This window comes from Parasteatoda tepidariorum, chromosome 5 (genome assembly GCF_982258835.1).
Source record: "Parasteatoda tepidariorum strain Cologne lab strain chromosome 5, Ptep-v5.0, whole genome shotgun sequence".
Taxonomy (NCBI): Eukaryota; Metazoa; Arthropoda; class Arachnida; order Araneae; family Theridiidae; genus Parasteatoda; species Parasteatoda tepidariorum.
In genome coordinates this window covers 39046452-39071983 of record NC_141759.1, presented here as the reverse complement: position 1 = coordinate 39071983, position 25532 = coordinate 39046452, and the positions used below count along the sequence as shown (strand labels likewise).

Sequence of the window (25532 nt, the reverse complement as noted above, 5' to 3'; positions counted from 1 at the left end):
TTTATCAATGTAATATAAATTTTATATCGGCTTTTAAATGATTTAGCAAAAGAATGCAAAATGTTTTGGATTTGTATATTATATTAGAATAAAATTTCTGGCAATGACGTTAAATCCAATGCCGACAACACGCTTCGAATGATTGTGCAGTTTGGAAAGTTTTTTCTTTTTTAGAGTTCATTGGAAGTTTTAGTTTGTATTTTTTGTAGTTGTTCTTCATCAGTTTTAAACCATGTTAATTACTTTGAAAACTCTAAAACAACAGACTTTCAAAATAGAAGTGGATGAATCGGAGTTGGTATGTAGGCTTAAATCATTCTATTTTGATGACTTGACGGATGGTACAAAATAAATACATTTAACTGCCGTGTCTCTTTAATCCCAAGCACCCCCCGAATTAATTTGTATTTTATATTTGAGATCATTTAACAGAAATGAAATGTTAAACTAATTATTTTGGGGGGTTTAGTGAATTGAATTTGTTGTTGTGAGTTATCACTTTTAAATATTTTCAGTTAAAGTAGCATAATTAATGCAATCCGATTACAAATGTTCTTTTATTGTCTCTTATCTTTCTCGCTTAACTTATAGCTTCTGTTATACAAACCAGGTTTCTATAAGTGTGTACAATGTTTCATTTAGTTATTCGTTAGCATTTTTTTTTCAATATTTTGTACTTGGTAGAAAACCCCAGTAAACTCATATCAAGGTAAGTAAAATTTGTACTGCTGAAAGTTTTATAAATAGAGCCCGGTTATAGTTAGATATCTATAGATTTCATACTCTTTCTTGTTGAAATTAAATATTGTACTTATAAGCTATGTCTGTCATTAAACTAGCTATGTTAAATCTAGTTTTTGTCTGAATTGTACTTGCTTTCCAAGAGCATGGTTTTCGGTTTTTTGGCATGTGTTAAAAAAACTGTTTTAACCATAAATATGACCATTATGTCAAAAACTTAAAAATTTGTATTGGTGTATTCATATTAAACTTGTGTTGCATTGTAGTGTTTTCAGGGTTGGGTTTTTGACGTCAAAGACTGATTTGTGACATAACATGTTGAAAAGTGTAATAAACTGTCGAAATCTGACAAAAACTTAGAAAAACCTGGGTCAAGTTTCGTTGTCGTCATTGAGGACATTTTATTAGATATTAAAGATTTTAAAAACAACCAACCTCCATTAATGACCATTTTACTTGGGAACAGAAAGTGGTGACTCCCTAAAGTTTTCACTATACTATTATAATTATGATTTATAATCTGTCATTTATAAAATATATAGCGAAAATTATTGAAACTTAGTTTTTCTAAATGCATGGTACTTTTAATACTTTAAGATCAATATTATTTGCTATATTATAACTATTCAGTTTCTATAATAGGTAATTCATTAATTATTATTAATATAAATATTGATTTTTATTCTTTTAGGCCACAATTTAAGCTGATTTTTTAGATTGAGTAAAAAGTGTTCGTCAATAAATGTCTGATCTCAACTTATAAAATTTATTTTGATCCTCAATATTTATTATTACTTATTTGCAAAAAAGCAGAATATGTTCATGATCTTGCAAACGAGGTTTTGTAAGAAATTCGGACATCCAAATTTTGATCCAAAGAAAACTTTGTTCTGGGGAAATATTCAGGGTTGGGTTTTTGCCGTCAAAAACTGGTTTTTGACATGACAGTGGTAAAAACAGTGTTTTTACCGGTAAAAACCGTCAAAAACCTACTGTTTTCTTTAATTTATGGCATATAGCGGACAATATATTATTTTCACATAATTGCCTTTATAAATGAATGTAGCTATTGATTTTGCAACTATATACATGTATTCTTATAGAAGGATATACATTCATATAGAAATATTGTTACATACTTATTGAAAATAGTGATACTTATTTTTATTATTATAGCTTGATTTGCAAAGGATTCAAAATTTTTCGCTTCTTAATTGTTAGAAGTAAACAAATAAACAAAAAAGCTTGGAGCTATTAACAAATTCAAGAATTAAAAAGAAGAATTTAAAATTTGGCATTTCTTAAATATTAGAAATAAGCTAAACAAAACTTTCAGAACTTGTAGCCCCAGTGGCAGAATTGCAGCGACACGGCGACATTGTCGCAGAGTTCTTGCAGAAAGATTTTTCTTTTGAAAAGCAAAAAAAAAAATTTAATTTTCTTTTCTACAGAAAAATTTGAAAGGAATATTTGAATCATGCATTTAAGCAATCACTTTTTGACGCTTTCAATTTACGCCGTACGATACTATCATAAATCGGTGTAATGTTTCGATTGTATTTTTGGCAGTTAGGAATATTGATTTTCATGTGGTTTTTAAATATCCCGATATATTTCAAGCAATATGGAACATTCGAATCGTGCGTTTGAGTATTTACTTTTTAAGGTAATAATTGTGTCGAATTTTTGACAGCTATTACTATTGATTTCTCCTTAGTTTTTAAATCCGATATTTTTAATATAATATTATTAAGTGCAACAATCTAATCTTGAAGCGAACCACGCATTTGAGGAGTCCGATTCACATGATTCTTTCTTTTGCCAAATAGTATGAAGGACTTTATGGTTTTTAATTATTTTTTTTATTGTGATGGTTATTTACAAAATGCGAAGAGGGAAATAATGTGTGCGTTTACCCCCCCCCCCCTCAATAAAATTCAAGAATATCACCATAATATTAGAATAAAAAACTATTACATGTTCATTTAAAAAATATATATATTATGTTTTTTATTATAAACACAGAGCTTTTATTATTTCAAATTAGTAATATATATGCTTGTTATTATTAAAAGTTCTTGCAGAAAAATATTAGTGCTGAAGAGTTTTGTCGCAGATAGCTCGGAAAAATTCTGCCACAGGGCTTGTAGCTAATAACAAACTCTAAGTCAAGAATGACTTGACATTCTTCAGTAATGTAATATGCCAAACAAAATGATGCTCGGAAATGTTGAAAATTTTGTTTAGTATCCTAATATTTTACTTCTAATAGTATGTTTTAATATAATCATGTTGGGAAAATGCAAGAATCTGTTCTTAAATATCTTTTAACAACTTTTTTTCTAATTTTATTGCCTAAAATGAATTAATTTTAAATTACAAGCAGTTAAACTCAAATAAAAATAGTTTTACCAAAACTATGGGTTTTTGACATGACGGTAAAAACCGTCATGTGTCAAAAACTTGCCAACCCTAGAAATATTAGACCCTGAGATTAGTGATGTGGCCGAATACTTACTTTTTAAAAATTTGTCTTTTGATTGTAATTTTGTAATTAAAGTAATTCTCAAATTTTAAATTAAGAATGAAATAAATATTAAAAAAATTGCTTTTTTATTCTTTGTATATTTAAAAAAAAATTTAACAACTTGATTTATTTTTTGTAATAATTTAAATATCTTGATGCCAATAACAAGGCAATATGGCTTTTATAAATCTAAGTAATTAATAATAGCATATTTTAGTTATAGTTATACTTGTAATATATATGCTATTTTATTTAAAATAGGAACTCATTACTGCTGTTAAATGTATTCTTAACTTTCTTTTTTGTCAGAAAAATTATTAAAACCCCGAAAATTAAGCTTGTTAAGTAACTTGTTTCTCTAAGTATCAAGACATCCATTAAATGGATAATTAATGTTTTACATTTATAATAAAAAATTATATAATCATATATTTCTAGTGCTATTATTGATAAATAGATATAATTAAGGGAATCACAAATACATTTTAATTGCCGATTCAGATAGTATTCACACTTCTATTTAACAAACTATATATATTTGTATTTAATGTAAAAGATTCCAATGCTTGTTTAAATACATATGATGATAAATTTGCAACAAGAAAACATTTTTATTTGTTTAACATTATTAAATACACTTATGTATTATGCAACTTAAATTGAGTAATTGTTAGATTTTCTAATAATTAATGCAATGAAATGTAACTCTGCAATATTCATGATTAAATATACTTAAAAGCACATTTAAAAAAATATCTTTCTTTGTTATTATGAATTTATTCAGCCAAATAACTTCAGTATTCGGCTAGGCTGAATATTCGGCAAAAGGGCCGAAAACCGAATAGTGGACGAATATTCGTTACATCCCTACTGAGAATTTTTTGCACTCCTGCTTATAAGTACATGAATATTAATTGTGATTATATATATTCCCTCATAAGTAGACTAATTATATAATTTACAAAAAATGTACATGTTTGTTTTTAAATGAGTTAATAATTTTTTTAAATCAATCATCTCAAGAGTTTAATTATAGTAACCTATAGGGCCACATTGTGAACCCCCTAATAAACCTATAATTATTTCCTCTGGTGGGGTACACTAGTACCCGGTAATATAATATGTGGTACAATTTGAATATTATGAGTCAATATTAAGGAGAGATATAGGGCCATGTTGTAATACAGATTATTTATTACAGATTATTTACTTATTACTATCAATATTTAGTACACTGTTATTCGAATCAATTTCTTAATTACATGTTATTTTATTGTTATATTATGTCAAATTTCTAGTCTATGCAGCTCAGCCAAAATAATATTTTTGAATTTTGCTCTTATTCATACATAAATGAAACTGAAAAATTAACTTGGGGTGCACAGGGCTATTTTCTTGTAATCACATGCTAAGGGAAAGAAGTCAAAACGGGAAGAAATGGAAATTAATTTTACAAATAACAGTGTTTTCAGTACAGAAAAAAAATGGGAGAGAATTTCTCACACTTTCTCAAAAATAGGGTGAGATTTCTAAAAATTACAAAAAAAAAACACGAATAGACTTGGAAAAAAATTATTTCTTTAATTATAATACATTTTTAACATCTTCTAATTGAATATTTTTGCTGCATCATCAAATGGAAAATGTTCGATATCTACTTTTTCATCAGCTATTACATTTATTTGGCTGAAAAATATCCGTATTTGTTTCGTTTTGACCTTTCTACCGACATTCGTTTCATTTTCATTTGTCCGTTATGGAGTAGAAGATGTCGCCTTAACAGGGTATTTATCCATCTTACATTCATTCACAAAAAATGTAAGCGTCTTACATGAAGAAACCTTACCTACGGTGAACACGCGGTTGCAGAGAAATGTGTTCTGAAAGGGGTTCCGTGGTTCGGGGGTGTGATGTTCTGCTCTGCGCATCGATTCTGAACAATACTGGTAAATAGGGAAGCTAGATAACAAGGACCAATGTTCAAAATAATGAAAGATCAAGGAAGTTAAACGGATTTTATTCAAAATGGCAAAAGACGAAATTTTTTCCAAAATTCGTTCCTTTTGAAATTGATCAATAGAGTGTGCGAACTTCTCATTTTTTATTGCGAGAAAAGGAAAAAATATGCGAGATTCTCGCGTTCTCGCGCTGTAGTGAAAACACTGCAAATAATGAAGATAATGGTTTTTTATTTTTATTATCAATAATTAAAAAATTAACAGATTGGATAATTTGCACTTTTTCCTCATTTTTATTTAAATTATTTAATATTTTCTATATCAAAATTAGGATTTTTGACAGTAATTGTCAAAACAAAAAGTTAAAATTATTCAAACTCATAATTGATCAATCACTTGTAATTTTATATGTATGTTTATTTATAAATACTTCATATTTATAATAGCTAATAATTATCCTTGCCACAAAATTTTGAGTTTTTGGTACTTGTCAAAAACTTCTCAACCCTGGTTTAGGTCAAAGATTAAATATATTTCTTATACAATTTAACAAATGATAAAAAGAAATGTTTTAGAGAATAAAGCCTTTTATTGTAGGCAATATTTTGAAATTTGAACCTGTACATAAGAACAAAATATCTGCTGAAGAAGTTTTCTAGTTATAAAGTTGCATTAAAGAACTTAAGATATCTAGAAGAAGAAAAATACTTATTTAAATAATTGTTTGTTGTAAATACCTTATCTTTCTTATAATTGAGGTTATGAAAAGACAAAGTATGAAACTTAAGTTTCCACCTTGCTGTAAATTCGATTTATCAGCAGGGGCCTTTTCAGGCCAAATTTACTACTGTTTAACGGTACCTTCACAAAATACTTTTTCTTAAATTTTACTTTGTATCCCGTAAGAAATGATAAATCTATATTTTTGCGTGGATTTTTTAATATTTTTATTTTTCACAAATTATGTCTAAATTTTCACAAAATAGGTGGGTACTTGTCAGAAAAACCTGGACAGACCCCTGATCAGAATCCTTCCCCTTTAATTGTATTAAAGTGTAAGTTTTTTAAATTAATTTCTTTTTTCAACAAATATTATTTACAAATTAATCCTATATTATAATTTTTATTAGGTATAAATAAACAGTTAAAAAGCTTAAAATTTATTATAAGTCAGTTCAGTAACTGCTAGGTTATGAAAGCTTACAAATAATGTTTCAAATATTTTACTAAAAAATATTTAACATGCATTATGGTTTTGTTAATGAAACCTTTTAGTGTATTTCATGTGTTAGAAAAATTACTTAAAAAAAAAAACAAATTTTTCTAAATTGTTTTAGAATTTGTCTGAAAAAGTATTTTTTCCTTATTTCATTAGCGAGAAAGTTATTTTTTTATGAGCAATGAATTGAGCGATTCAGAGTTGCATCCTCTTTTAGAAAATGAACTAAAAATGTTCTCACTTTTAAAGACTGCTCTAAGGTTTTAGAAACACTGGCTGTTTTGACTGTGACTAGTTATACTGTGCTTGTGACAATTTTAGTCTATCTATATTTTTGATCATTGTGCTCTTCAACCAGATTATGTGACCAGGCATGCTTCATACTCAGGGTTGCGTACTTTCTATGCTTTTTGAAAAATTTTCTTTTATTAGTAGTTAAGTTTGTTTTAATATGTGATTCATTGTTTTGTAAATTTGATTTAAAGTTATAATTATTCAAAAATTCATGTGAAATGCCACTTTGTTTAAGCTCTTTTGCTTAGGTTTTTTAAATGCTAGAAAAAGTCTTTAAGTCAGGGGTGCATAACCTGCGGCCCGTCAACTGCTGATAAACTACCTGCAAAGGCTTGTGATCATTTTTTTTTCAGAAATAAAAAAAAATGTTAGTCATTTATTTGAGTATCACTTTATGGCAGTGTTTCCCAAACTTATGACTTTTGTGTACCCTTTCTAAATTTTTCGTAAAACTGTGTACCCCGAAAAAAAATTTATAAATATTTTACCATAAAAAAATTGCACGAAAATTAAAAATCACAGCTGGCTGTTGACACCACTATTTATTAACTGCTAACTCTGCAAAAAATAGCTAATAGAAAAATACGCAATAGTAAATTTTCATGTTTTTAAATAAAATTTTTTGAAATTATCGTTTGTTGCAAGATATTTCGCATAAGAACGCGTACCCCCACTGAACTGTTCCCGTACCCCTGGGGGTACGCGTACCACACTTTGGGAAACACTGCTTTATGGAAACAATTTGCACGTGAACTATTCTAAATCTGTTTCTCGATCACTTTTTCTAAGAAATTCAACTTGTTCTTTTTAAATAAATAAAAACATTTTCACTATGATGCAGGAATCATAGTGAAAATGATCAATCACTTTTCGACTAGCTTTATTTTTCCAATTTTATTGTAAGCCTGAATGAGGCTTCAATCTCTTTTTTTTTTTTTTTTTTTTTTTTTTTTTTTTTTTTTTTTTTAGTAACCAATTTTCAAGTGGTTTTTGAAATCTTGATAGGTTTATTATGACTTGTGAGTTAAAAATCACATTTAATTGATCACTTTTTGTTGGGCTTTATTTGTGTCAATTTCATCATAAATTTAAATTTTTGTATATATATATAGCAATAACTGCTTTTATATATATATATAAGCAGTTATTGCTGTGCTTTTCTTTCACCGATTTAATCATAAATCCAAGTTTAATTATTTTTTTACAGTTTTTGCTTTGCATTCCCATGTGATTTTAAAAATTCAGATTTTTATTGCAACACACAAATTTAAAGCATGCATTTAAATAATAACTTGTCATGTTTTATTCGTGCCAATTTCATCATAACAATTATTGCGATGTTTTTCCGTGTTATCTTCACGATTCTGTTATTACGACACATGAGTTTTTTATCGCACATTTAATTAATCACTTTTTTATTCTATTTATTTGTGCATATTTCATCTTAAATATGAGTTATGTTTCTCTCTTCTTTTTTTTCTACTGTAAGCGCTGTGCATTTGTACCTCATATTTAGAGTCCCAATATTTTTATACAATGTTACTGCAACCTGAAATTTGAAAACTAGAGAAGAACTCTAATTTGTAATTTTTTTTTTTTTTAATAGCTTAGGTGATTTTTTTTTTGAGTAAAAGTGAAAAAGAAAACAATTCCTATTTAAAATTCATAAAAGGTTTATTAATTCAAGAAATAGAAATATCTGAAATATAGTACTAAATAAATATTGAATCTTATTTTGTACATAATAGTTTTGTTTAAACCCTATAAGTTATCTTTAATTAAAATCAGGGTTCATTGATTTAAATCAGCTTGATTTAAATCACGATTTAAATCATGATTTAAATCAAATGATTTTTTTAAAAAAATCATTGATTTAAATCAACTAATTTTTTTTATCTATATATATTGATTTCAAAAGTTAAAAAACAGTGTTTTAAATTTTTGATACTTTTATTATTTTCTTTTTTTAGTATTAAAATTTAATTTAAATAAATTGCTGCATTAATTAATTTTAGTTAACAAAATTACTTTCTTGGTGTGTGTTAAATTCCAACACATTTGAAATTACAATTTTAAAAATCGTTTGATTCTTGAGATTGAAAGTATAGATTAAAGTAAACATTTAATGCTGTCTTAATATAGATTTGCATAGCTGTAGAAAGTAATTAATAAACATGAATTTTTTTCAAAAAATAATACAAATAATGTTAATTAAAATTCTACCTTTTGAATGAAAAAGCGTGAATTAAAATCTACATCATATTTTATTGGTGGAAAATGTATATTTCTGAAGCTTGAGGTTATATTAAAAAGAAATTACCCTAATATGCCAAAAACAGAGGGGGGGGGAAAGGGCTGATGAATTCAGATGTTTTTTTTTTCCTAATATAGTGTCATTCTTCTCTTTCAAACTCTTTCGATGTCTATTTGATGCAGTAGGGTTTTTAACTGGTATTTTTTTTATCATAATATGTTTACAGTATCTTTGACATTATCTGATTTTCTCTAAAGAAATTTTGTGAAAAAAAGTGAAAAAAAATTCCAATGAGTACATAGATTTTTAAATTTTTTTTTTTAGCTTAACTTATCTATTTTCATACAGAATTAAAAATGAATATTTTAATATAAAAATATATAGATTAAATGCTTATTTATTTTTTGATGAATGGCTACATTTATAAACACAGTCTGCTACATTTATTTTGTAATTTTAAAAATCAAGAGAAAAAAAAAAGAAGTCACAATTTTAAATTAAAGTTATGGTTTGCTAACTGAAACTTTGCTTTAATAGTTAAAGCACAGGGGTCTGTCCAAGCCGGTACCTTTACAAATTCAACTTCAGGAAAAATGATAGAATAGTCACACAAAATACTTTTTCTTAAAATTTTATTTTTGTGTCTCGTAAGAAACAATAAATCCATATTTTTACTATATTTGTGTTGATCTTTTAATATATATTTTAATTTTCACAAAATAGGTACCTCTCAGAAAAACCAAAACAGACCCCTGAAATATTCTTTAAATTCTCTATTTCATCTAGTCTTTTAAATTTTAATCATGCATTTTTTTCAAAATGGTTGCTATGCATTCAAAGCCATGTATTATAATGCAAAATTATTTTAGTTAGAGCTTCTAAAGTATTGGTACAATATAGTTTTAATATTAAGTTAATTTGATTAAACTTTTTTAATTTTTTTTAATCATAAATTAAAGTTCATACAGTGTATTTGAATAAAAATCAAAAAATTCTGATTTAAATCAAAAAAATCCGATTTAAATCAAAAAAATCTGATTCTTTTGATTTTTTTTAAAAAAATCAAAAAAATCACGAACCCTGATTAAAATATGTTTTTTTACACTTTCATTCTGTGAGCATCTAGTACTTTGAACACTAACGTTTATATGAAAAATACCATATTTGCCGCTGACTTGGCTTAATATGCTTGTGGCCCTTCGTTAGTTAATCTGTTGTGCAAGTGCCCCTTCACTCAAAAAGGTTGTGCACCCTCTGCTCTAATTCTAGTTTTTAATTGCGAACCTCTGTATAAAATATTTTGCAAAAAAAGTGGTAGCTGGCATAACACTGTGTTAATGAGACCGTTAGTTTATCTTTTTTATTTAATTGTATTATATTACGTGAAAATGTCTATCAAAAAAATATTTTCACCTTATTTTTATTTATGAGAAAGTTATTTTCAACTTAGCAGAAATATAATTGTTTTGCTTATAGGTTAGAACATTTAAAGAAAAAATTGAAGCTCACAAGGGCGGTGAATTTCCAGCCAACTGTCAGAAATTAATATATGCAGGTAATAAAATTTTTGGCATTTGAATTTTTTGCTATTTATTAAACTGTCAATGTCATGTTTTAATATTAGTAATGCTACATCTTTTGCCCAACTTCTTAATTTTTATCAAAAAAATTTATCTATAAATAATTTACATATTTATTTAAGAAAAATTAGGATTTCATAAGTCTCTCTATTTAAAAATAATTATTATAATAGGTTATATATTTTATGAAAAAAAAGTAAATATAAAAATTTCGATAAAAAGTTTATATTGAAAAGTTATAACTTTATTTTACTACATTAAATTTTATTTATTTAAATTTAAGCTGATCTTACAGTAGTTATTCCAAAACAATTGTATTGATCATTAAAAGATTCTTTTTCCAGTTTCTTACAATGTTCTAGAAGAAATAGGTTTCTTCTGGAAATGATCCTTATATTTATTACTATCATTATTTACAGTAACAGATATTTAAGTTTAAATAAATATATAACTAATACTTGTTGCTGTAAATGAAACAAAAAAAAATTTTAATATTTCTTTTAAAATAGATAATAAAATTTTAAACGTTGACCAAACAATTTAAACAACTTTCTAACTGATAAATAATAAACAATAAATACTTTTTACTTGTTCAATTATATCTCAACTTAAGACAAATTTTCTGTTTATTTGGTTATTCTAAAGTTCCTGCGGATTTTCCACTTCTACTTTTTTTCTCCAGTTTTATTAATGTCCTGGAAGAAATATAGTTTGTCTAAGCTAAGAAGTCCTCCCGCCACAAAGTCTGAGGTTGCCTGGTGCTACGGAAACAAGAATGGCACATTTTAGAGAGGGTAGCTTCACTCTAGGACTAACACAATAGACCGAAGAAAATGATTCCCTTCCTCTCGCCGACCCGAGAGGAAACTACTCCAAAACAGTATCCCCGCACCCGAACTTGAAATAGTTATACCTTGTTACTATAGTCACCACCACAGATCCAGACAATGTCTAGGGGAGTTCTTATTTTAGACAAACTATAGGTTTCTTCTTGAAGAATGCTGAACACTGGTCTATATTTTTTCTTTGTTGAACAATTATATTTAAATTAAAAGATATTGGACATTTTTAATTATCTATTATCTCATCATCTTTCTGTGTATTAATCTCATCTTCTTTCAGGCAAAATTCTAAGTGATGACACAAAAATTGGAGAATATGATATTGATGAAAAGAAATTTGTTGTTATTATGGTAACAAAGGTAAGTTAAGATATTTTTTAAAAAAATAATAAATTTAAAGATTTTTCATTGATTTATATTATTTGTTTATTTGGAACATGCAATAGGTGGGTGTATTATGATTTTTCTCATTGCTCCTTTCTTTATCATTTTCTTGTGTATTTTTCATTCACTCTCTTGTTTTAATGACCTTTCATTGTTGTATTGTTTGTTTTTATTGTTGAGATTTTTTATCGGGTTTTTCTTATTAAACAATAATTGCGCATTCTTCAATTCTAGCCTCAAAACTCTCCTCAAGAAGAAAGTACGTCTGCAGGTGCCACAGCAGCTGTTGCTGCTGCTAAACCTGCTAGTCAAACTCCTGCAAAAGCCCCAACTCCTAAGGAAAACCCTGAAGCTTCTGCAGTAGAATCAAAACCTGCTGAAGCAAAAGGTGAAGAAACAGCTGAGCCAAAAGAATCGACTGAAAGTTCAGATACCAGGTTTAAAAAAATTATTTTGATTAATTAATTTTAAATTTTTATATGTTTTGTTCAATATATCTTTCGTGGAAGAATCTGTATATACAGTGAAACCTCCTGTTATGGAAACTCCTGCTAAACGTACGTCTCACAATACAGACATATTTTTAATACCATGGAATCTTTTATGCATAAACCATTATATACATTCTCCGCAAAACAGACGCTCCCATAACCGAAACTGGACACTACTTTTTTCTAAATTTGAAAAGAAAAAAAAAGAACTATTTCTTCTTTAAGTTGCATTGAATGCAACTTTTCACCACTTTTAAAACATGTAAATTTCTTGCCTTATCCATAACTAAAAATATTGTTAAGCTATTTCACTACTAAAGAATCAATCTTTCTCTTGTCACTTTCCTTTATCCTTGTAAAAAGAAAGAGAGAGAAAATGATACTGCTCTCCTGAAATAATTCGGACACCAGCACTTTTTGATCTTTTCATCTGGACCACACCCCTCAAGTTGAAATGATGACTTAAATGCTCCTAATGCTTCTTCCCCATTGAAAATTTCTTTAATTTTCTTATCAATTTGAAGACTGTATTTAACACAACACAGCTGGATAAAAAAGAGAACAGAAATATAATCTTTGATGTGTTCATATAAACGAAACGATTATTCAGACATTTGATAGGTGATCAATTGTGAATAATCAACTCCATAGGTCCTCATGATTTAACTGTGAATCATGGGAGGTTTACTTTCAAGAAGGTATTAACCATGTTCTCTATCAATGTAAAGGGATGTAAACTTAATAAAAACAGACTTAGGATTGAAAGCTTCTATTCGGTATCATACGTCTGACTTGAGTATATATGCTAATAGGTAAATTATATTCATTAATCTGTAGCTACGTCTAGAATTATGTATTTATATCAAACTTCTTTATATATTCTTTTTTATCTTTCTTAAAGTTTAAATAAATATCCTTGTAGATAGTTATTGAAAATTATTTAATTATTTCTACATCTAGTAATTGTTACAAATCTATTACTACATTTTTTGGCATAGGGTGTTCAAAAACATTATTTTCCATTTGTAATTTACTGTTGGTCCCTCACTCCTCTAAAACTTCATTGACATGTATAAAAAATCGCATGATCCAAACACTTCTGATGTTATAAAATATTTCATTATGTATTTCTGTAGATGTATGAAAAAATTTACTATTATGGAAGTGTTTCCATTATTCTGTCCAACCCCTGTATATATATATGAATGATCTAACTATTCAATGTTTGTAATTTTTTATTTTCAACTGTATTTTCCGTTTCAGCCTTCCCAGTGTAAATGTTGAAGCATTAAATATATCTGCAGCTGAATCTGCTCTTCTTCTTGGTGCAGATTATGAGCGGACGGTTTCTCAAATAATGGAGATGGGGTACGAAAGAGATGATGTTGAGCGTGCACTTAGAGCAAGTTTTAACAATCCAGATCGAGCTGTGGAATATTTACTTTCGGTATGTGTTTTTAAGCATTTTCGTTTATTAGGCACAGGGTTCTTCCTTTGATCTGCGATTTCCCCTGACTTATCTCTTCTTTTTTTTTTTTACAACAACTGATTTCCATACAGATTCCAAAATTGTTAAGGATTTGTTCTATTATCCTGGACAACCATCCATGAGTAGTATAAAGTGATTGAGGTACCTTAGCTATTCTAACTCATTTGTTCCAAAATTTTTAATACTGTTAAATGATGTTATAAATAAAAATAAAAAATTATTAGATTTTTATAAAAGTTTATTAGGTAGAATTTGGGACTATTGTATACTACTTTACTATTTTTAGAAAATTAAATTGAATTTTATATTTGATTTAAAGTTTGAATTATTTCACCAAAAAATACATTTCTTGCTGATAAAACTAATAAAAAAGTATTTAATTGCATTTGAATAAATTATTTCATTCTGATTAAAAAGATTAGTAGTAATCAAATTTCAATTTTAATCCTTATATTCTCCTTGTGAAAAGTTATTCAAATTAAAAGTAGTACCATTTTGAAACAATGGAAGTAGTTATTTGAAGTGAAAAATACTGAATATATTTATAAAAAATAGTTCTTTTATTTAATATAATTATTTTAAACTGTAATTTCTATTATGGTTTAATTGTTGACTTAGAAATAATGTTCCTGAAGTTTTAGTTACCCGTGTTAAGTTCAACTGTTTTTAAAACTGCAGTGGCATTTCTGTACATATCTTAGGATGACTAAAATTGACCACAGTACTAAAAACTTCCATTATGCTCTTTTCAAAATTATTTCTCAAACAAAAGGATCTTAATTTTGCCATTTATATATTTCATATTTAAATGAATAGTTTATTTTGTAGATCTTAGTTAATGAATTTGTTGCACACAATATTGACTGCAGTCTTGATTATTTTATGAATGTATTATTTTAATTTTATTTCTCATAAATCTCTTATTTTTCTCTGTAATTTCCTGTCTGATATTGAAGGTTTGTAGAGATAATCTTGGTATGTGGTCAATTGTTCTTAAAATAATCTCTCAACAAATTTATATGTAGCTGATTATTTTAATTAACTTAATACTATTTTTTAAGAATTTATTACATTACAACCATTTATTATATTTCAGTAGTATTACACAACATGAATAAATTTTTCCCCTCACATAATTCTGCAGTAACTGGAAATCGTGTGCTGTTTGATTTGAAGTTAACTTATTTTAACTTTTATCAAAGTATCTTGCAAAATTATAGTTGTCAATTTGATAAACATTAGAAATATTTTTTAAAGAAATGTGTAAAACTTAATGTACTAATGCATTTGGATTTGTTTGGTGTTGAAAAAGAAGAAAATGTTTGCTTATCTTAATCTTGCATTCCTTCTGCATTGATTGATTCAGTTGTAGCCTGTTAGTATTGATAACTTATGAAGTTATTTTTTCATCAATGGTAAAAAAAAAAAAAAAAATTTGTAAATTAGTGATTTATATGACAAAGTACATGTCCAAATATTTGACAGGCGATAAAGTCTTGTATTCTGTTTAACCTGGTATTTGGTAAGAGGGTGAATTACATACTATTCTGTGCAACCTATGAAAGTTTGAAAAAGTTTAATTTTTGTATTCCTTGTTTAAGGTTGCTATTTCCTTTTAATTTCTAGCTAGAGTTTCAGATTACTTTTCATTAACAACTTTTGTATTTGTGATTGACTTTAGGGTATGATTCCTAGTGAGAATGCTGAGCCTGCAGAAGAATCACAGGGTGAAAGTCAGCCTAGTACTATCCAAATTCCTGCTGGTAATGAAGGTATGTTTTGCTTTTAACATTTCCAATGATTTTTAAACTTTATTAATATTTCTTTTTCTTTGCATTGAAAAAAAAAATTTTAAGATGTATAAAATTTAGTATATATATAAAAATGTTTCCATTTAATTGTTGTCCCGCAGTGGACTGATCGTTAAGACACGGTTCCCAGCAGATCACCGAAGTCAAGCATCACTGGCTTCGGTCAGTGTGCGGGTGGGTGACCACTTGTATCAGTGTGCGTAGGGACCGAGGGTGTGCTCTATTGGTCCTCGTTAAACTGTTCTACCTTAAAGTGCTCAACTTCGTGTGCAGGTCGTCGAGCTACTGAAGCGGGGGTGCCATCCCCTCCGCAGAGGATCAAAATTGTGATGGCATGTCTTCGGATCATCCTCTGGGATGTTTCCCAGACCGTCGCCAATAGCCCATTGTGCAGCTCTAGTGCTACGTAAATTAACAACATTTAATTGTTTCAAAAAAAGATTATTTTCTGAAATAAAAGTTTACGTTTATACCTAGAAAAATTATGTATAATTAAGCTTTCCTGCATCTTTTAATTAAAAAATCAATTATCTAAAAGAATCATATTAAAATATTTTTAATTTAAAAATTATTTCTTTAAGAAAAAATTTCAACTGGTTAAGTTTTTCAATGCTAATTCATTTTTTAAAAATTTTAGATTGTAATTTTGTTTTCAATAAACTGATATTATTTAACAATAAAATATAGAGATTTAAATTGTCATACTAAAATTATAATAATTAAATTATAAGCAAAATACTGTAAAGCAACCAATATGTGAAGTAAAAAAATGTAACATTTATATTTGAGAGCTTGCAAGTTTTATTCAAAATAAAAACAAATTGAAAATGCATTTTAAAATGTTCATGAATAATTACGAAATTTACTATTCGAATGTTTAAAAAGCTTTAAAGTTGTGTATGCCCCCAATCCAATATTTTAAAAAAAAATTATGTAATTAATCATTAATTTGAAAATGAGATTTCATAATTAGTGAATAAAAATCGAAAGTTTTTTTTGGTTTTCTAAGGAAATTATAATTAAGTTATATAATTTTGTGATTCGGTATGTAAACATGATATCTGTATTAAAAATTTTGGAGGTTAAAAACTAATGCAGACGTGCCAACTCTCCCGCATTTTGCGGGAGTCTCCCGAATTTTGAGTTATTCTCCCGCCCTCCGGAATTGATTTGAAAAACTCCCGAATTTTACTGCAATCGACGGCCAAACTCAAAATTACCTAATTTTTCCGCGAGTGCAAAGGTAAGTTTTTCTCATGGATCTTCTTTCAGCTTGAATTCCATCCCCTCTTATCAAACTACCATCTGCCTGAAGCGTAGCTGAACATGCTTTATTTCCCCCCCTCTTCAACGTTACCTCTAAAAACACTCCTATTTCATCCGCCCCCTTACACTGGGGGCGGGTGAAATCTTCCTCTTCTTTCGTGTGGAGTTGAATGCAATGACGTCACATGTCGTTATCGAGTGACGTCCGTTCAGGAGTGGGGAAACTCGTACTCTCGATAGTTGGAATTGATATTGTATCTTGCTGTTTTTATAGTTTTTAATGCGTATTTTTCCACGGTTTTCAACAAGCTCGTAAACTAGCAACGTGATATCAATTATTCGTTTAGTCTTCGTATATTTAAAAAAAAAAAAAAAAATTCAAGGATGTCTTAAGTCGAAACGGAAGTATGGATCAATTTCAACAAATCATGTACCAATGACTTTAGCAAGACTTAATTGCGGAGAGCTAAGTCTGCAACTCTTTTTTTCATGCATACAGTAGAGAACCATTTATCTGGTATCCAGATAATCCGGAAAAAAAATTTGCTCGGTTCTCCCGCCATTTTGAACTAAAACGATATGAAAAAAAAAAGCGGAAACTGGACTAATCCTTGAAGTTGAGTAGAGGAAAATGTGAGGAAGGGAAGAATTTTTTTCCCCGTTTACCCAGAGAAACGTCATTTCTTCCGCGACCTTGAAGATTTTAGATCTTTATTCTCTTTTAGGTCGTTAAACTCAAAGGAGTGGCATGATGATTTCGTTTGCTAGTTTGATTTACGAGGGGGTGGGGAAAATGCATTGCACATGCATATCGGTGAACAGAAGATGAAAGAGAAAAATATATTTATCTATTTGACATCGATTAATAAAAATAAAATGTTTTTCTTTTGAATAAATTTTGATTCTTTGGAAGTGCGGTATCATTCGCAAGTTTTTCTTGATGTGGAATCACACCTGCTTTAATTAAAAATCGCGTTTTTATAAAAAAAAAAAAAAAGGAGAATTGTTTATTAATTTAAGCATACAATTATTTTATGAAGCAGATTGCAGTTTCGTTTTTCTGATTCCACTACGTTTTTTTTTTCTTTTTCATGATAAATTTTGCACTCAATAAAATTATTTGTATTACCAAATTTTTTCATTAGTTTTTTTTTTTTTTTTTTAAAGTCCGTTGATCTTGCCTTGTTCTAGGTTTTAATATTTATGCTAGTGCCGTTTTTTAACTATCGTTTCGGTTCGATAATTTTCAAGTGTTGTTTTTATTTAGATTAATAGGTTTTCCTTTTATTTTCGCCCCCCCCCCCCCATGAAATATATTCCGTTATTTAATCATTGGTTTTGTTTATTAGTTGATTTAGGAATCGTAATTATTTTTAAACTTGTTTTTCTTGTCTAAACTTGCAAATTTTTTTATTCTTTTAAATTTTATTTTTCTACAATTTTTTTCCTTTTTAGATTTAGGAGTGCTTTTCTTTTTTCTCTTACTTTAAAATGTGTTTACATTTTTTCATTGTAATTTGGGTTTGATAAAACATCGATTAACGACACTTTTTTGTCGATCCAGGAAACCGGGAAATTAAGACATCCGGGATAGCGATGGTCCCGAGCATCCCGGATAATTGGTTCTTTATTGTACGGACATTAGTATTGAATTGGTTTTTTAAAATAAAATACTTATTCAATTTGTTTATTTTTTAAAAGTTTTTGTGTATTTTTATTACAGTGTCGGGTTTTTGAATAATGTTTTATTAAGGAAATGGTATTTATTTAAAGAGTATCTACCTAATATAGTTTTGTGTTGCTAAATCTGTGTTTAATTATTTTATTTCCATTTAATATTTTTAAACAATTATTGCTCTATTAGTGTGTAAAATTTCTTGCATTCTTATATTTAATAAATTTTTTACTTAAAATTCCTTAGAAGTGCCAAATGTTGCATACCATGCACCTTTTTTTACCCCTCCTGAAATCTCCTGAATTCTTGTTAGGGAAACTCCTGAATGTTAATTTTGCTAGGTTGGCACGTCTGCTAATGAGTACTAGACAACAAAATTTGATTATCAAAATTAATATTCTATTTGCAATTGTGAATACTGTGTGTGATTTGTAGTATTATACAATATATCGTGTTTTCACAATATTTAAAAAGTTGTTTAAAATTTTAATACAGTATGACCTCGAAAATCCGGAAATCTCTAAAATCCGGACTCATACGTCCAGTTCCTCAGAAAAAAATTTCAAAAGAAAAAAATTTAAAAAAATCGCTTAGAATAAAAATTTTAATGCAAAACCACAACTCTTCTCCAACAATGACGCAGTAGATGAAGAGGTAGACGTGGGGTGTGAATGAAAGCTCATAGCTGATAAGGAAATTCCAGTCATACTTATCAGCTCTGTATGGATAACAAAGAATATAAAGGGAAATCCCCTCCTCCTGAAGGGGAATCCCACAACTCTTTTGCAACAATGAAGCAGTAGATGAAGAGGTAGAGGTGGGGAATGAATGAAAGCTCATAGCAGATAAGGAAATTCCAGTCATTCTTATCAGTTCTGTATAAATAACAAAGAATACAAAAGGGAATCCCCTCAGAAGGAGGAATTCTTCCATCTCCTTGTTTTCCCTCCTTGTGATGAAAGAAAACTGGTTCTTTCTTAACCTTGAAGATTAGGAAGCAGGGACAAGTTCTTTCATCCCCCAACAAAAAAGGATTAGTATCAGCTGGTACAGTCTAGTCTAGAAGCATCTGTTTCGGTTATAAGTTGAAATTCAGCTCGCGTTTTAAGCATATATTTTTAGTTTTAATTGCTAATATTATGTTATCTAAACGATCGATTGTGGGGGAAATATGACGAAAGTTTGATTTTTAATGTCTTTTATTTATTATTTAAAGAGTATATTTATGTTAAAATTGACGTCGGAGGTCTACACACGCGTGATTAATCGCGAAATCGGCCTGGCAAATTCGAAACTTCGATAATTCTAACAATTCAAGTAAGGTATCTAAAATCCGGAAATTTCGGAAATCCGTACCTTCCAAACCCCCAGCAGTCCGGATTTTCGAGGTTGCACTGTATTGATATTTCTTTACCAAGAGTTTTTCTATTTTTTCCACTTTGGTTGGGGGGGAAAAATTTCTTTAAGGGGGAGAACTGTGGAGGTGGCTTACCATCCCTGATTGTGCCCAAATTAAAATCATTGATTTTTCAAATTTCATCTTATTTATGAAGGACAATTATATATTCTTTATCTTTAAAAAATAGTTCTGTTCATAGACAATTAAGCAAATATTACAGAATTGCTATTGTGTGAATTAAAATAAGCTATTATTTTTTCTTGATAGTTATGCTTAATTTTTCTTTAAATATTTTCAAAGTATAATATGCTACACTCAATGTAATGTGTAGTGGGGAAAAAAATTGTTTTTTAATAGTTGCTTTAAAAAATTAAAGATTGTTTTATATTTTTAATTTTATTAGCAGTTTTCAGATATTTCTTATTATGGTTATACTATAAGAAAAATGTTTAAGTAAAGCATTGTTAATTGTAACAGATATTAAATTTCATTTCAGCTGAACCTTTAGCATTTCTTAGAACTCAACCCCAGTTTCAGCAAATGCGTCAAGTGATACAACATAATCCTCAGTTACTAAATGTTGTACTGCAGCAAATAGGACAAAACAATCCACAACTACTATTATTAATATCTCAAAATCAAGAGGCCTTTGTACGAATGTTAAATGAGCCTGCTGCGAGTGGTGGGCAATCTAGCAATACTGCTGCTCCTGCAAGTGGGGGTGGTGGAGGAGGAGGAAGTGGTAGTGCTGCTGCTGCAACTGCTGCTGCTGCTGCTCTTAGTGGAGCTGGCGGAATAACTTTTGAACCTACCATTGGTGGTGGCCAAGTAGCTTCAGTTCAAGTTTCTCCGCAAGATAGAGAAGCCATTGAAAGAGTAAGAAGATGGTTTAGTGTTCCTTACATTTTCATGAAATTCTCTTGTCTGTGTATTATAGTATTGTGTATGCTATTTAAAGGTTGTATTGAAATCCTATTGTTTAATAGACTAAAAATATGTTCTTTACGTTAAGGATGCATAATTTTTTATGGGTTTTACTTTTTATTTAATTCTTAAAAGCTTTTCCATTCTCTGTTCACAATCTACGAAAAATTATTCTTTTTCCAACTATTGCAGTATTTCAAAATTTTTTTCTTCTGTTGAATAAAACAGAACAAAAAGCACATAATTAAGAAGAGGAGTTATAAAATTTTCTTTAATTAATATAAGTCTAATTTTAAATAAATATATTTTTTAACCTTTTTTCCCCTATAATTTGTCATATTTGTAATATTTTTTTTAAAAAAATAGTCCATTTTCGACATTGCAAAGAAAAGGGATTTTTCAAAAGATAAACGTTTTTCATTTTATGTAGCTTTTCTACTATTTATTTTAAAATATTTTTTATAATTAATGTAAGGTTAATAAAGGATATATTTAAATGTTTATGCATGTACAAGTGGATTACAACCTAGAAACATTTAAAAAAATCTTTCATGAGCCTTTTTGAAATTTTAAATGTTTTAATTTTTTATTACATTTAACTAGTAAGTTGTCCTGTTTTAACATCTACATACATATTTCTTCAATCTTTCTGTACCTCTTTTTAAATTATTTCCGGCTGTAGCCACTCATATAAAGGAAGTCTATATGAGTAAAATAAAATCATGTACATGTTTGGTGAACTTAGGTCGTTTAGGTCTCTTTAATAAATAGGTATCTTGTGAAAACCGGAGAAAAGAAACCTTAGTTGAAACGAGAGTGTAATTTATTCTCTAGTTTATATCTGGTAGAGACTGGGGTGCAGGTGCCTAATCCTTCATAGCAATGTACATCATGCTAATCAGGCATATTCTTGAATATGAATTTCCAGTACCTCTCCTTCCGAACTTCTTAAATTAGATCATGTTCAATCAAGTGCAGCTGCATCATCACAGGCTTAAGAAACAGCTGCCTGAATGCTGTAGCGCTTAATAAGAATGATTTACCTCCCTTAAGTCTTCTAAGAGAATCAAACGTGGTAAAATACTTCAAACTAAAGTGATGAAAATCAAAATTGAACCTCTGCCTATTTATCTGAATGAAAAAACAGTCAAAGATTAAAAAAGAGCAGCCCTTTCGGTCAGAGGTATAATATAAAGGTCTTTAACAATCCTGTTGAATTTTCTTCTCTGAAGCCATATGTGTGTCTGCTTGAATGCTGATCACAATTTTTCTTTCATTTTGAGCTTTGGTATGTATTTGAGCTAATGCTTCTGGTGACATCTGGATCCTGACTTACAGTTGCAGTTCCTTACAAAACTTAAAGGATTAGAATCTGGTTACTAAGCGTGTAGGCACAGAAATAATCAAATTGAAATACCGCACCAAAACTGGAGTTGTCCTCTTACAATGGATCTCGTCACATGTTGGTATGCCTGGTAATGAAGTCGCAGATAGCCTGGCTAAAAGGGGCACCATCTGACTACCTCATTATCTATCAAGATATTTTCTCTCTGAAGAAAAACTTCAATAGGCAACTAAGGTTAAAACCTCCTGTTCGCCACTGGTTTGACAGAAAAAAACCCTGGTGGTTCTCTAGAGTTCAAGGGTCAGTTTCATAATCCATCAATGCCCATTTAAAATAGAATTAAGGCTCAAAATCTTCTCAACGTGTAGCAAGTAAAAATTGAAACCTGCTTCCCTGTCACACATCATTGATTGTCTGGAATTTTCCTTTGAGGACATTCTCTTTTGACCAATTTTGGTCTGTGACTTTGCCAAAGAGTTTGGACTCATGGGTTTGATATAGCTGAGGCTATATTGTGAAAGATTAGAAACAACAGCAAAACTTCTCATGAATGTTGCTAAATGCAAACCTGGGGGAAAACTTTATATCCAGTGCTTAGTTATATATATATCCCTATTAAAAGTCTGGCATAAATTATCTCAGAAATCTAAATTTATAGTGGCCCATTGGTTTTCAAAAAAGAAAAAAAGTATTTTGGAAAAGACATGTAAACAGACCAGTGACTAAATTTTTTTTTTCTACCCCTGTAATTATGTATTGTAAATTAATCAACTAAAATGAAAATTTTCTGCAGTTTCTGAAAATTAAAATTTTGTTAATTGATGTAAAATTATAATTTTTCCTAATTTGTTTTTCAGTTAAAAGCCTTGGGATTTCCTGAATACATGGTAATTCAAGCTTATTATGCCTGTGACAAGAATGAAAATCTTGCTGCTAACTTCCTTTTGTCTCAAAACTTTGATGATTGATCTATATTACTTAATGTATTAACATCCAGCAGAATGAACATTGTTTTATACTTCTGTTATCTACTATTAAGTTGATGCATCTAGAACCTTTGAAAAATTTACCAAATTATTATTATTAAACAAATTATTTTAATTTTGATGAAAATATTTTAAACTTGAAGATAGAGTACATTGGATCATTATATGATTGAATGCATATGTACATATTTCGTTTCTCGTTAAACATTATGTTAATTGATTTCATTACATAAAAAAATATTTTTTTGCTAACTGAAATAAAGTTTTGTTCTCGAATTTGCAAGCTCTGATACATTTTATTCAGACATTTTCAGCTTGCTTACTGCAATAAACTTGTTTTAAAGAAATTTCGTCTATGATTTCATTCTTAAAAAAAACTAATATTCTTGTTTGAATGTTAAGTACATAAATATTTGAGACGGTTTCAAGAAACTCTTTAAGAATAGTGGGTGGTCATTCCAGGGTCACTGAAAGTTTCTTTGTTGAAAAGAAACATTTACATTTCAATAGGGCAGTCAGTGCTGCACACTTTGCATTTTATTTCAAGAAAGGTCTTGAAATCAAAGCAATTTTATTTCAAAATAACATAGATATTCTGAAAGAGTTTGATGAATGTGCTGAACTGATTAGAGTGAAATTGGCAAAATAATTTTGTATTCCTGGTTCTCCTTTAAAAATTATTATCTATAAACGCAACAAATTAATTCAATCAATTTTTGTGTGTGTGCTATCAGCCTGCGAGACAAAATTATTTTTTTATTTTGAACTTAAATGTTTTAGCTTTATCGAAGGAATAAATTTCTGTACTCTAGATGTGAATTAAAGGCATATAATTTTTTTTTATAAAAAACACTACGATACTTAAATACTGTATAATATTAAAAATATAACTTTTTAAAAAATTTGATTTATAGAGAGGTATTAGTCCGTTTTGGCTCTAATTTTGTACTTTAAGATTCAAAATTTTTTCAGCTACTATTAAATAAAATAAAATTTTTTAAATATTTACCATAATTTATTTTTTGCATAAAATTTTCTCTAAACTAAACTTTGTAACTGTGTGCAAATATTTTTCAATTGGCATAAAAAGTTCTCGAGATATGGCGAAATGCGCAAAAAGAAATATTAACATTAGGTGGCTCAAATTGGGACCAAATTTTTTCACATTGCGGCCATTCCTTATATTTTAGAGATCAGAAATTTTAATCCGTTGATGAAAAAGGTATGTTTATTCAGAGAAAATATCGTCTGACCTATTTTATTAGCATATTTGAAATCAACCCCTCGAACCATTAGAAACCTTGAACGTGGAAGTCTGATTATTAGTTCAAAGGTAAGTTTTTTTTCTACGAAACTAGCACTTTCTATTTCATGGCCCGGGATGGCTTGGCTGGTAGGGCGTGAGTTCAAAACATTTAGATTTGAATGTCTTATTAATAACGGTATATAAAATTTTAAAAGAATTCGTTTTGCCTACAACCACAAATCAATAATTTCAAATTATGTGTGTTATCATTATTTAGACATCTAAGATTTTGAGCGTTGAAGTAGCTTAATTTTTCGGAAACATTCTACCGCCTAGACTTTTCTCCGACTTATGTGTATGTTGGCAACCTTTAACTCTTCAAAATCCTGAAGTGTCGGAGGACATGCGTGGCAGCAGGAAAGTCCTCAATCTACTGCCCATGGGTGCCACTCTTCAGTCCTGGGGACTGAAATCAGTCTTAAGAAAAATCAATGAACAAATAAATTCTATCAATTGAATTAAATTTTTTTTTTTTTCATTAGAAATTTAAAAAAAATTTTAGTCAAAATAAAAATATATTATACTTTAATGAAAACATATGATATGGTAATGATGTCAGGACTCTTATTTATCTTGACAAATGGGATTGATTGAACTTAATCTACTTGTGTAATTAAATTTGTAATATTACTGAATCTAAATCTACTATTGTCATGCTGACCAAAGTTAAATTAAGATTTTTTTAAAAAAGAGAAATTATAGTACTAGAACAAAAAATAAGTAATGGTGAAGTGAAAAATATGGATATGAATGGTTTCAGGTTGTTTAGTAATAGTTGTAAAAAAATATACAAGGTTAGCTGTTATTTTCATTTTGTTTGCTAAAAAAACATAAAATAAAGAAAAAATAATCAAATGATTGATTTAATATGAAGGCTATTATCTAGGAAAGGTAAATTTTGGTGTTAGTGACCTATAAATTTCTGAAAGTTTGGTAAACAACCCTAGATAGTATTTTTTGGTCAAAAAATAAGTTTACTCTTGAGTGGCATTCTTGCTACTGCCACATATTTAATTTTTTTACAAGTTTGTTCAAAAAAGA

General features: G+C 28.6%; 1 protein-coding gene across 1 annotated transcript; it reads left to right on the top strand.

The window, feature by feature from the left end:
* Positions 1-89: 89 nt before the first annotated feature.
* On the top strand, positions 90-23532 carry Rad23 (UV excision repair protein Rad23). Its single transcript, XM_016062109.4, has 8 exons — positions 90-298; positions 10470-10548; positions 11696-11775; positions 12034-12236; positions 13554-13737; positions 15461-15551; positions 20427-20806; positions 23057-23532. The coding sequence occupies exons 1-8, from the start codon at positions 233-235 to the stop codon at positions 23165-23167; spliced, it is 1194 nt and encodes a 397-aa protein (XP_015917595.1). The 5' UTR covers positions 90-232; the 3' UTR covers positions 23168-23532.
* The last annotated feature ends 2000 nt before the right edge of the window (positions 23533-25532 follow it).

Bases quoted from the DNA above. Each gene is read 5' to 3' on its own strand.
- Rad23 (XM_016062109.4), top strand. From the start codon at position 233: ATGTTAATTACTTTGAAAACTCTAAAACAACAGACTTTCAAAATAGAA. The intron at 299-10,469 runs GTATGTAGGCTT...TTTTGCTTATAG, and splicing joins AAGTGGATGAATCGGAGTTG to GTTAGAACATTTAAAGAAAA. The intron at 12,237-13,553 runs GTTTAAAAAAAT...TTTCCGTTTCAG, and splicing joins ACTGAAAGTTCAGATACCAG to CCTTCCCAGTGTAAATGTTG.